Genomic DNA, 12393 nt, shown 5'->3' on the forward strand with positions numbered 1-12393 from the left:
TATTAAGGTCATAGTTATCATATATGAGAAAAATTAAAACTAGGTACACTTATTTTTTTTTACTCTATTATTATTTATTTACTAGTCTTTTTCTTTTTTTTTTCTTTTACCCTTCTCTTTCTTGGCTGGATTGTTGCTGCTTTTCCTCATTTTGTAGCTATAATCAAAAATCTGACTTCTTTGTTGGTGCCCTTAGACATGTCCCAGTACTCACTCTAAGAGAGTAAGTAAGTAGGAAAACCGTAGGTCCTGGGTTGCCTGGGATGGCCAAGATCTCTACTTCTGGTCCTGGTGTAATTATTAATAGCATCTTCAGACAATCTAAAGATACTCAAGTACTAAGCACCCAGGACCTTAGAAGCCTCTGAATCAGTGATTTGCAAGTTGAGTTCTTGCCTTCACTTCTCTGTAGAGATCCTTCAGTGCCTCTGTAGGCTTATCTTTGTGGTGTTAACATCATGCCTCTTTCTGTGTTTTGATTTCTAACCCCCACGTTCCAGCATCCTCTTACAAGAAACACTAGTATCATCTTTATTTTTAATGAGAATTTTTGTGTTTTTATGTGGAATTTTTAATTTGTTATCTTATTTTTGAACTATAGAAGGTTTTGGCTGTTTCAAAAAAGTTTTTGCCCTTTCAAAATGTTTTCTAAATGGATGAGAATTTCTGGGCCATTTGCTTATGTGTAAGCATTGATGGAACAAAAACAGTTTTCAAAAAGTCATAAAAACCAATATTCCATGGTGTTCGTGAATACTTGTTCGTGCTAAGTGTTCTTTACAAGAAATTCTAACTAAAGGAAAGATGTAAGTGCAGTTTCTTTTGTCATCTTCCAAATTAAAGGAACTTGCCATTAGTCCTTTAGATACACATAGATCTCCATTTCTGTTTATCTTTGAAGAATACCTTTTCTCCTTACAGTAAGATGCTCCTGTACTTTCTGGCTAGCTTTGTTGTATAATTACCAAGATTTGCTCTGAGAAGTGGAAAATAAGTTTTTGTAGGAGAGCTCCAGCAATCGATTTGTTGAAATATACTCCAGAGATTAAAACTGTCAGAACCCATAATGACTTGGCCACATATTCCCCTAGTTGGGCATTCAATCTCCTTTTGACAATTAGGGTTTTGTTGTTGTTGCTGATGCTGCTGTTGTTTTTGGGTCACCTAGAGTCTTTGGGGTTTAAATAAGACTCTAAAAACACATCAATGCTTTGTATTTTAATTTCTCAGTTCCATTATAAATTCTAAGTAGTCTGATTTACCTTTTGCCCTTTCTCTATTTTTCTCCCTCTTAATCATGTTTTTTTTTTTAAAGACTTTATTTATTTAAGAGAGAGAGAATGAGATAGAGAGCACGAGAGGGAAGAGGGTCAGAGGGAGAAGCAGACTCCCCACCGAGCAGGGAGCCCGATGCGGGACTCGATCCCAGGACTCCAGGATCATGACCTGAGCCGAAGGCAGTCGCCCAACCAACTGAGCCACCCAGGCGCCCTTAATCATGGTTTTTAAATATATCTTCAACCACTCTGTAATTCTCCCCTCCCCTGAAACTTATTAATTATGCATGGTAAATATTTGCATAATAGTACCATGGTTTGGATGAGGAAGGTTGTTGCTCACATACTTTTTGTTCTCTTTAAGACATTTATACATGCAGAAAACATTCTTTTTATAATTTTTTTAAAGTAGTCTCCATACCCAGCATCGAGCCCCAACACAGGGCTTGAACTCACAACCGTGAGATCGAGACCTGAGCTGAGATCGAGTTGGACACTTAACAGACTGAGCTACCCAGGTGCCCTCCTTCTTATAGTTCTTAACGGTACTACTGACATTATCATAGAAGACATTTAGTCAATATTTTATATATTAAATAAGAGAATCACATACCATTTCAGTTTTCAGTTCTGCCTCATCTAATTACTTACCTCTGGAAATTGGGACACAGGAGTGCTGTACTCCTCCAAGACTGCCACCTGAGCACGTTCGAAGGTCTGTGGCATACAGGGTCCAGGGGTACATATGGTCTTAGAAGTTGGGATGACCCACATGTTACGTCCTAACTGTGGTAGAGACAGGTGTGAGTACTTCTCTTACCTGGTTGCAGCTCTGGTTTCTGTCATCCTTTGGATCCTTTCTTATTTGTTGTTTAAGCCAACGTCAGATGGAATGAATAGAGAATTGTGTTTTCTGATTTTAATATTTGTGGTAATTTAGTTCTGTATGATGATTCCAGAAGGTTTTCAGATGGAATCTTGCAGGATTATATTTTCTAAAAGCCAGGATTATTCTATGTTTATTGTTTCTGTTTTGGTAACTGCTGAGTAATATTTAATTTTTTCAGTTAAGTATGATAGTATACTGTAAAGTTAAATCTAAGTATAAATCTTTAAATTGATTAGGAGAATGTCTAATACTTATTTTTTCTTTAAAAATTGTGATAATGGGGGGTAAACAGATGTTGAGTATAGACCAATCACTTGTTGACTCAAAAAAGCTTTTTTTTCCTGTGGACAGTATGTATCTCTGTGTAGTTTTGAAAGTGTATCAGAGATTTGTCTGCGTATTGCTTGTTGTACAGCCAAATATTGCAATGTAATGGAAAGAGCATCTTTTTAAAAAATAGTATTGAAGCTTTAGTTCCATTTATTGCCTTTGTTGTCCTCTTTTCCATAAAGTTTATGTGCCTGGGAATAAAGAAGTAGTGAAATTGAGAACGAAAGGAGAGAAGATATAGAATTACAAGTGGAAAGAATTGTGTAATAAAATACTCCTTTAATGGATTAAAATCCTCTTAAAAGGAACACTTTCCTGAAGATAAGACTATTTTGTTCCCGTTTCTTTGACCCCGTATCTCATTAGTCACCAAACCCTTTTGATGCTTCCTTTGTGCCACCTCCCATGTTCCTTCCTTTTTAAGCTGTGGGCCATTAGAAAATGCATTCTGGTTTTTTCCACGTGTCACCCTCCATAGTGATGTTTGCATTGTGCCATCGGCTGTAATTGTCCTTCCCTGTCCCCAGTTTACCCTTATTCAGTGTATTCGTTCCTCATGGGAGCTCTCAAGTCCTGTGTCCTTCGTAAAACCTTTCTTCACTTGATAATTACCTTTCTTCACTTGAGCTAGAGGTGCTTTCTCTCTCTTTTGAACTTCTATGGGTGACCCTTATACATTGGATAGCCCTTGTCCTTAGATGCTGTCCAAATCTTACTTCAAAATCAATTTTTAAACCTTTGTCTTTTTAAGTAGACCATTACCTTTTTAATCCTGTGGTTCTTCACACAGTGGCTATATACATGTTGAAGTGCAGGAATAACATCCATATTATAGACTTTATATATAGCATATACAAACATGTGTATGTGTATATGTATATTTCTATGTTAACCTTTTGTATGTATGAGTGGGACTCTAGCATTACTGAATCCTTTTCATTGTATTGTTCTGACACTAACTGAATAAGTAACTTGACTTTTAATTTTAACCTTGGAGAAAATAAATGTGATGCTCATTCTTCCAGGATTCAGGATACCATAGAACTGTAGTTGTCGGAGTGATACATTTTTTAAATCTTCCAAAAGAAAAACAGTCTGTCCCTTTTCGCCTTGATTATGGATGGCCTCCACTAGGCCGAAAAATAAAACATGAATTGTATAAGTGAACCAGTTGACATCTCTGTTTGTTGAAGAAATTCTGTTGTTCTGGCATTTAGTGTTTTGTGGTGGACAGGTGTACTTTCTTGATGATTATTTTTATTCTTATAGCACATAGCAGAGCAGATACTAAATTTGTTTATCAGTGAACTTTGGTTCTTCATTTAATTAAGAAACATTTTAATAAATGTCTGCTATGTGCCAGACATGCACAACAATGAATAAGATACATGGATTTTATGTTGGAGGGACTCATATTCTAGTGGTAAAGGCAGACATGTATATAAATAAGTATAATGAATTGTTACAGTTGTAGAAATATACAGTGAAGGCATAAAGAACCAAAATCCTGTAATCATAGCCATTCCCATTTAAAAGTATGAAATTTAGTAAGCCCTAAATAGTACAGTGAATTCCCAATATATTACTTGTAAGAATTAATTGAGATAATATAATTGACATGTAGAAGATACAGATACCATTATATGCTGCTTCTACAGATCATAAAATAAACCTAACTTAAAGTCATACAGTTGGTTCCCATAATAGGATCTAAGCATTCTTCAACTCCAGTGACAGTGTTAGTATAACTTATTTTTGTTTTAGAAGATAGTTTTATCCCAAGTACCCAATGCTATGTTGGTGTTTAATAATAGAGACATTAATAGTTTAATAATGGAGACTTTAATATTTCCAGTTAGATTTAACTTATTAGATTATATAGTTTATTGAAAATATAAGTAGCTTATCTTAAAAGGAGTCTTTATTAATTATCCAAACCCCCCACACTCACAGAGCTGCATAGGAAAGCAAATGTCATCACAAACTAGAAGTACTCACCAGTTGGCCAACCACTTAGAATACTGGCCCATTAAGCAGATTTCTCCCAGCATCTTTGTGTGCTCATGTGCCTGATTCATTTTACTTTCAGTTCAGCTGTGAGGTTTTCTGTGCAGCTACTCAAGTCCTTCTATGAATGCCTCTGTGGGCCAGGGTGGGTTGGAAATTAATTTTAACACCTCACCATCAAAGAAGAAGGAGGCTGCCAGAGGTCACTACAGCTCATTTCTGCCTGAGATGAGGACCCGGAGACATTGGTTGAATCCCCATGAGAATGATAGTAGGGGAGCTAAGGAGAAGAAATTGTCTTGGGGTGTCTTTAAAGAAGAAATTGTAATTTGGGACTATGCAAAATTTGTTAAAAATATATGTTACATGACTTTTACATTGTAGGCACTTTGTATATCTATATGGATTTAGTACCCCTAACCCTGAGAGGTGGGTAGGGAGGTAGTACTCAGCCCATTAATCAGAGTGCTCCGTGGCCCTGCCTGAACACTGCTATAATATGTAGCTTGGTACTTTTTTGGGTACCAAAAAAGTTTCCAACTGTGCCCGTGTTCCATTTTTCTATAGTTATCCCATTTGGGACTTGTTTGTACTGGCATATCATAAGCAAAGCTCTGAATTCCACCCGCATCAGGAGAATAGTGAACTCCCTTCTCCTTATGTACTAGAATTAAATGTAATGGAAGAATTCCTATCGATTGCTCAGACTAGCCAGTTGCTTGAGGCATTCTGTGATATGCTTAGTCCTTTGGAAAGAGAAAGTTGGGAAGGGCTCAAAAATAGGGTGGTCTGGGGCTCAAATGAGTTTGTTGGAAGGGATTAGAAGCAAGGATGAGGAGGAATTGAAGGAATGCTTTCAGGAAAAGTGTAAGTAGCTTTATTTTCCCATGTTATTAAACTGTGAAAATCTGCTTTTATTAAACTAGCAGCATGCACTTTTGTAGTATCTTGTTTAAGCTCTTCGGTCTTGGCAGCAGAATTTGATATGGATATTATCAAGTTCTTGATAGCTTTACACTTGATGTCAGCAACCAGTTAGATAAGTTACAGTCCATTAGTACCCTCTGCTAATTAATTACAAGTAAAGTGAACTAGGCACTTCCTGAGCAGTAGGAAAAGGATCTAAAAGCAGGAAGATCGACTAGAAAATAGTCTCTTACAACATGAAAGACTACATTCAAGTTCCTGCAGCAGAACTCGACAAGCCCTATGAATTGACTTCGACAAGGGAGTCAACCCCATTTCTATGGCTGAGTAGGTCCAGTGACTTCATTTTACTTGTTCTTGTGATGTTTACAAGTATAGTATTCTCTTCTATAAAGTAGTTAATAGTGTTTCTTTTGTGATTACTGATGCCACAGTCATTTTAACCTTATGTTATCATCAACATGAAATCTCAGTAAATTGAAAAGTTTTAATTCTGGTTGTATGTATCTTCTCTATAGTTGGTAGCTTTTCATTCATAATAAGTAGAAGAAGGTGTTTCTGTTTTATTTTGGGTTTTCTGGAGAAACACACTGTGATCATTTACTTCTCTGCATGGTAGTGCATTCCTAGTCTGTGAGTCAGACTCACTCCTGCAGTCATGGTCATTGGTCATGGTTGGTGGAGAGCTAAAATGTTTAGTTTAGAAATTGTCTTGTACTTGCATGTAATATGGCAGTTACCCTTTGAAGTCATCCAATCTGGGCTGGACTTGGCTCCACTGTGCTCCTTACCAGCTGGGTGATACCAGACAGATGGCCTCCCTAAGCCTGTTCCCCATTTATCGGAGAGAGATGATGGTACCCGCTTCAGAGAGTTGGTGTAGGAGTGAGGAATGTCGGAAAATACTTAGTATAATGCTGCACACATCGTGCTCAGAAAATAACATTTCACTGCCCCCCCAACTGGTACCGTTACTATTTCTGAAAACTTATTGTGAACCATATACAGAATTTGAGTTTTTTTTATTCAAGTATAGTTGGCATACAGTGTTACATTAGTTTTTAGTGTGATTTTTTAAATGATTAGTTTACAGCAAAGGTTTTCATACTGTCAGGAAGATTATCCGTAGGGCCCTCAAGCACCTTCTGCTTACGCCTTGTAGTACTTCTTTTATTGTATTAGTATAGCTACCATTTTATTGAATGCTTGCTATATGTTGTACTCTTTTCATTTTTAATTTCCCCAATAAGTACAAAGAAGGCATTATTATACCATTTAACTGATGAGGAAACATAGGCGTAGTAAGATAAAGTAACCTGCCCATCCAGCTGGACAGCAGGAGACCTTGGGGTCACCCCTGGCCTGTCTGACTCCAAAGCCCTCCCTTTAACCGCATACTGCCTGTGTGGCATTTTCCTCTTCACTCCTGTTTCTCTCAGTAGACCTAAGCTTTCTGAAGGTAGGAGCTGCATATGGTGTGTATTCCAAGTTCACATCTTTTCTAAAACCTCTTTAAACTAAAAGCAATGTATGATATTCCAAAGTGTCAATGTAAGTGAAACCTAATAGCTATTAAGCATCTTTTCTTATTGAAAATAACATAATTTCCCATTTTGACAGGGAACTTGAAGCAGTGAGACTTGTTTTTCAGTCCCTTGCTGGTCTCTTTGCCGTGATAGCAATTTGAGTGTACTATATTTGGCCTTGCATTAGTGTTAGCAGAGTATTCATCTTAATCTTCTTATCAGGTTGCAAGCTTTTTTCATCATTGCCATTACCTAGCTTGGTGCTCTGCATGATAACCACTCAGTACATATTTGATTTTAATTTATTTCAGTGTATTAATATTTATCTGAAGTATTTTTATACTGATTGTAGTAGACAGAGAAATACGACTTTTGCTTACTTGCCTTTTTCCTCCCTCTCCTCCCCCCCTTCTTTTCCTCTAATAATAGGACCAGTGTTTGCTTTTGGATTCTAAAAAAGTTCAGGTGTTTTGGTGTTCATTAATCTGAAAAATTCCTCAGTGAACTCTTTGGAATTTTTTTTCTTCTGTTAAAGTAGGAAACATCCTGAACAATAGAGAGCATTTTATATTATCAGTGCATTGTGCCAAGTATATACTGCTGAAATTAATTCACTATTTTTTTTTAAAGATTTTATTTATTTACTTGACAGACAGCGAGAGAGGGAACACAAGCAGGGGGAGTGGGAGAGGGAGAAGCAGGCCTCCTGCTGAGCAGGGAGCCTGATGCGGAACTCGATCCCAGGACCCTGGGATCATGACCTGAGCCGAAGGCAGGTACTTAACGACTGAAACACCCAGGCGCCCCTCACTATTTTTTTTTATATATAAGTTTATAAACTCAAGGACAGGGATCTTGTCTCTTACACTTTCTTGTATCTGTGGCATCTAGCATGGTCTTAGGCACATAATTGGTACAGGTGAAATACTTGGGTGTTGACTGATTTGACCACTAGTACCTGTGGTGCTATGGGAAGAGCATGGGGTTACAGAATTAGACACTGGATTCTCACCCAGCCATTGCTGTTGAGTAAGTTACTTGGTCAGTTCTGCTGCACTTCCCACTCCTGTAAAGTAATGGTAGTAATACTTCACTAGGTTACTAAAAATGTTATTATTTATGCACAGTGCTCTATGATCGCTAAAGATACTGTACAAATCTTAAGTCTCTCTTGTTCTTATCACTTTATTGACTCTGCTTCACTGCAAATCTGGACTCAGTCTTATTTGTTTTGGCCAGTGCCGGGCCCTCGGTTGACACTTGGTGTATGAATGCGTGCATAAATGTGCATACTTCATGAGCAAAGTGAGATCTGGAGAAGTCTCTTGCATAACCTTACTCTGTGAGATAGTCTGCTTAGATCTGAGTTCTTTTAATTTCTGGCTCAAGCAGTCTTTCATATCATACTTTGGTTTCTAAATACATGCAAATGCACACTTCCACAGAGACACACATACTCCAGTTTCATAAATCATGGGAATAATTTTATAGTGGTTCCAGACCAGCATTCCTGTTATTAGTTTGCAGGACAAGAAAACTAATTGCTCTCACTTACGTGGTTCTTTCCAGATAGCTGATGTGCTTTACCCAAGGCCATGTAGTCACTTAAGTGAAAGAATTGGAATGAACCCAGATATTCTGAATGCCAGTCCATTGCTCTTTCCAAGACACCAACACCTGAAACTATATAGAGCAGCCTTTGAGCATTTTTGAAATTCCTGGACTTTCCTTTGAGGTTGTTTCCCCCTCTAGTGTAGTTCCTCATATGATGCATTATGTAGGTACCCGTATTAATTGTTTCCACCAGCCGCAGTGGAACAGACTGTGCTTCAAGACCACTGTGGCTGGGACTGTGACTGGATTGGGCCAGGCAGTGGGAATCGGGGCTGGAGGATGCAGAAGGTGGTAGGAGACAAGATTAGAAAGGAAGTAAAGGGGTTAGAGATTATGTATTTGCCTTTATAGGGTGAATTTGGTAGGTTGTGTACACACACGCACACACATGCCCCTAAATGATTTGATTTGGAGCTTTGGAATAATTCATTAATGTATTCACTTTGACCTAGTGTCTTTGGGGAGGGGAGAGGACATTTTTTCATTTCTTAGTAATGGAATTTGCATTCCTGTTTTCTGTTGGCGCTAGTTTGCAGTTTTTATTTTAAATAACTCATTAATGTTCAGAAACCTGAATTTCTAGGTCAGTTTTACGGGATGAATAATCTTTGTACTTTGTGATTTTATTCTTTTTTGAACAGGAGTGTGTTGCTGCTGTTCTGCTCTGCGTCCTCGCTACAAACGCCTGGTGGACAACATATTCCCTGAAGATCCAAAAGTAATTTGATCTACATCTACTGATCCTTCTCTTTGCTGACCCATCCTTGCCCCCTGCTGACCTCCCTAAGGTTTCCCTAGTTTCATTTCTCTACTTTTACCCCTAAATCTCACCATGTACACTACTATTTTTATATTTATCTTTTTGGGTTTTTTTTTTTTTTTTTACTTTTAAATGACCCATGCTTGCTTGTCTAATTTTCAGATCCTTTTCGTAGATTAACAAAACATTTGGAATGATGGACAGATGGTGTTCTCTTGTCTAGATAGTTCCTATATTTAAGTAATACTTTTCAGAAATTTATGAGCTAGTGCCAGATTATTTGTACAAAATGCTAAGAATACAACTGTGAACACAGACATGGTTTTCTGCTCTTGTTGAGCTCACAGACAAGGAAATCGGTGATTATAATATTGTGTGAAAGAGTGCTGTGATAGAGAGATGACGCACAGGGCACTTCTGGAGTGGGTCGGAATGACGCCTAATGTGGGCCTAGAGAACAGAGGCCTTAAGGGAATGAAATCTAAGCTAAGATCTGAAGAGTAAATAGTTTGGCCACACAATTTTCAGAAGAGAAGTGAGAAGTAAAGGAATGGTATTCTAGGCAGTTTGTTCTCTTTTTACTTAAATGCTTGCAAGTTTTTCATAACCATTATTTTATTATGAAAGATTACTGTTTTCAAAGCAACTGGATTTGATTGATTTTGCTTGACACTGTGCTAAGTTTTCCAAGACTCCTTTAGTCTAGTGTTAAATGGATATGAACTAAAAATTGTTAGATTGGTTTATTTGCTTTATTTTAAAATGTAGCTGGGGCACCTGGCTAGCTCAGTCCACAGAGCATGTGATTTTTGATCACAGGGTTATAGGCTCGGGTCCCATGTTGGGTGTAGAGATTACTTAAAAATTAAAAAAAAAAATGTTTACCAAAAAAATAAATAAAATATAGCCAATTGTAGAAACCTTTTGGTTATCTTAACATTTATATATTTCATGATATATGAAATATTTATTTTTAATCAAATTTGATTTAAACATTCAGCCATTTAGAAGAGGTTAATTTGTTACATACTATTGGCTGCCAGATACCTGGATAATTTGTGGCTGATTAAGCTGGAAGATATGGTACCTGCCTTTAGTAGCTTTTCATCCATTGACTGACTTAAAGCAACAGCATACTAAATATTAAATCTTAATGCATAAGTCAGTAAGCAAAATTTTAAGTAAAACAGGTGGTAAAGTTTTTGCGTTTAAAGCAGAGAGATTTTACTGTGGGTTGGCAATCTCTGGGAAGCATTCTTGGAGGAAAGGAGATTTGCTGAGCTCTGAAGGATGTATGCCATCTGGAGAAGTGAGATTAGTCTCTTTGTTGCAAGTGAGGGGCCTCTAGAGAAAAGGCGAAGGGGTGTAAGAGAAAGCAAGGGGTACATCTGAGATTAAGAACCTTCAAATAAAGGTTTATATAGCCTCATTGTAGAGGGTATTGGGTGATAATCGCGTTGACCATGATTTCTGATTTGAAATTCCAGTCATGTCATTTAATAGACTGAATGTTCTGATCATTGGTGGAGGCCAGATTATGGAGGAATGTGAATGACAGACAAAGCTTCTCCTTTATCTACTTTAATTCCTAAGCAGTGAGGGAGTTTTGAACACTTGTGACCATGGAGTGATGACAGGTAGATTAGATTAGTGATGACAGGTAGAGAGAATGGTTATAGAAAGAATATTTTTGCCAGGTATTGATTGATTGATTGCTGAGTATTTAGATAAGATTTGTTCAAATGGAGATCTGTAAAATAAGATTTAAAAAAATTTACATAAACCTTGCATACATGTGGCAATCATAACCCATTTGACCTTATTTGTTATTTTTAATTTATTGACCAACAATAAAAAAAATCATGTAGTATAGCCAAAATAGATCAGGCATACTACCCAGTATACAGAGGTCTACATGTTACAGTCCCGGCCTTCAAAGAGTGATCTAGTGAGGGGGACCAAACCATGTCTTAGTAATTACTACCCTTGTGATCATGGGCAGGTGCCTCGGTTTCTCATCAGAAATGGAAATTATAAATAGTTCCTATTTCATAAGGTTCTCATGAGGATTAAATGAGTTAATATAATTCTTTGCTCACCCTTTCTTCCCTAGTGTCAATGACAGTGCCTGGCACATGGTTTAGCACTTCATGAGTATTTGCTTAATGAGTGAAAAAACAGTATGATAAAATATAATAGACATAAGTACAGTGAGCTAAAGGAACATATAGGGGGAGCCTCTTACCCAAGCTCTGAAGGGATGTTGGGAGGTTGCACTGAAGGCTTTTTGGAGGGCATTGAGACCTGCAGGATGAGTAGACGTTACCCAGGTGAGCTAGAGAAGCATCCCCAGGCAGAGGTGAGTTGAGTGAGAGGAGTCATGCACAGAGTGTATGATTCCATCGATGTGTGCTGCTTTTGATAATGCCAGAAACCAGAGTGCTGTTTGCCTGGAGAGGAAGACATGGACTGCAAAGGACATGAGGAATCTTTTGCAATGATGGAAATGTTTGTACCTTGTTTTTTAGTGGTGGTTTCACAGATATACAACTGTCATAGTTCAAATTATAGTTTATTGTGTATAAATAATTCCTCAAAAATTAGTAAGGGATAAAAAAAATGGGTGAGAGGCAGTCATATTTAAGTAATGATGTAGAGGAACTAATACAGAGGGAGAGGTTAAAAAACCAGGAAAGATAGAGGCTAACTGGATGGAGCCAGATCCTGGGCCATGTGAAGCAAACAGCAAGAACATAGGCAAACTGATTTCTCCAAGACAAGTCCTCCAAAAATAGGGCACTTTCACTCTCCATGGGGCAGGGTTTCTTCATTCAGGTTCTGCTGACCTTTTGATCCAGTTAATTCTTTGCTGTTGGGTTATCCTGTGCATTGTGGGATCGTTTATTAGCATCCCAGGCCTCTACCCCAGATGCCAGTACACCCACCGCCCAGCTGTGACAATCCAAAAATGTCTTCAGACATTGCCCTGGGGAAATGAAGTCACCCTGGTTGAAAACGACTGGTCTAGAGGGCACTGAGAAAGCAGGGGCGTTTTTGCCAGTA

The 12393-nt window shown here is 37.8% G+C and overlaps 1 protein-coding gene across 4 annotated transcripts in view; it reads left to right on the forward strand.

Annotated features, from left to right (window-relative positions):
* EFR3A (EFR3 homolog A) overlaps positions 1-12393 on the forward strand; it is a 112972-nt gene that overhangs the window by 27029 nt on the left and 73550 nt on the right. For 3 of the 4 annotated variants that reach the window (XM_025871134.2, XM_073893211.1, XM_073893213.1), the window contains one exon: positions 9212-9288. In XM_025871134.2, the coding sequence (XP_025726919.1) occupies positions 9212-9288 (77 nt within the window). Of the gene's footprint in view, positions 1-9211; positions 9359-12393 lie in introns of those variants that run through there. The other variant, XM_073893212.1, reaches the window with a different exon arrangement.

This window comes from Callorhinus ursinus, unplaced genomic scaffold (assembly GCF_003265705.2).
Source record: "Callorhinus ursinus isolate GAN/ISIS: 27379988/994484 unplaced genomic scaffold, GSC_fseal_2.0 scaffold5, whole genome shotgun sequence".
NCBI lineage: Eukaryota > Metazoa > Chordata > Mammalia > Carnivora > Otariidae > Callorhinus > Callorhinus ursinus.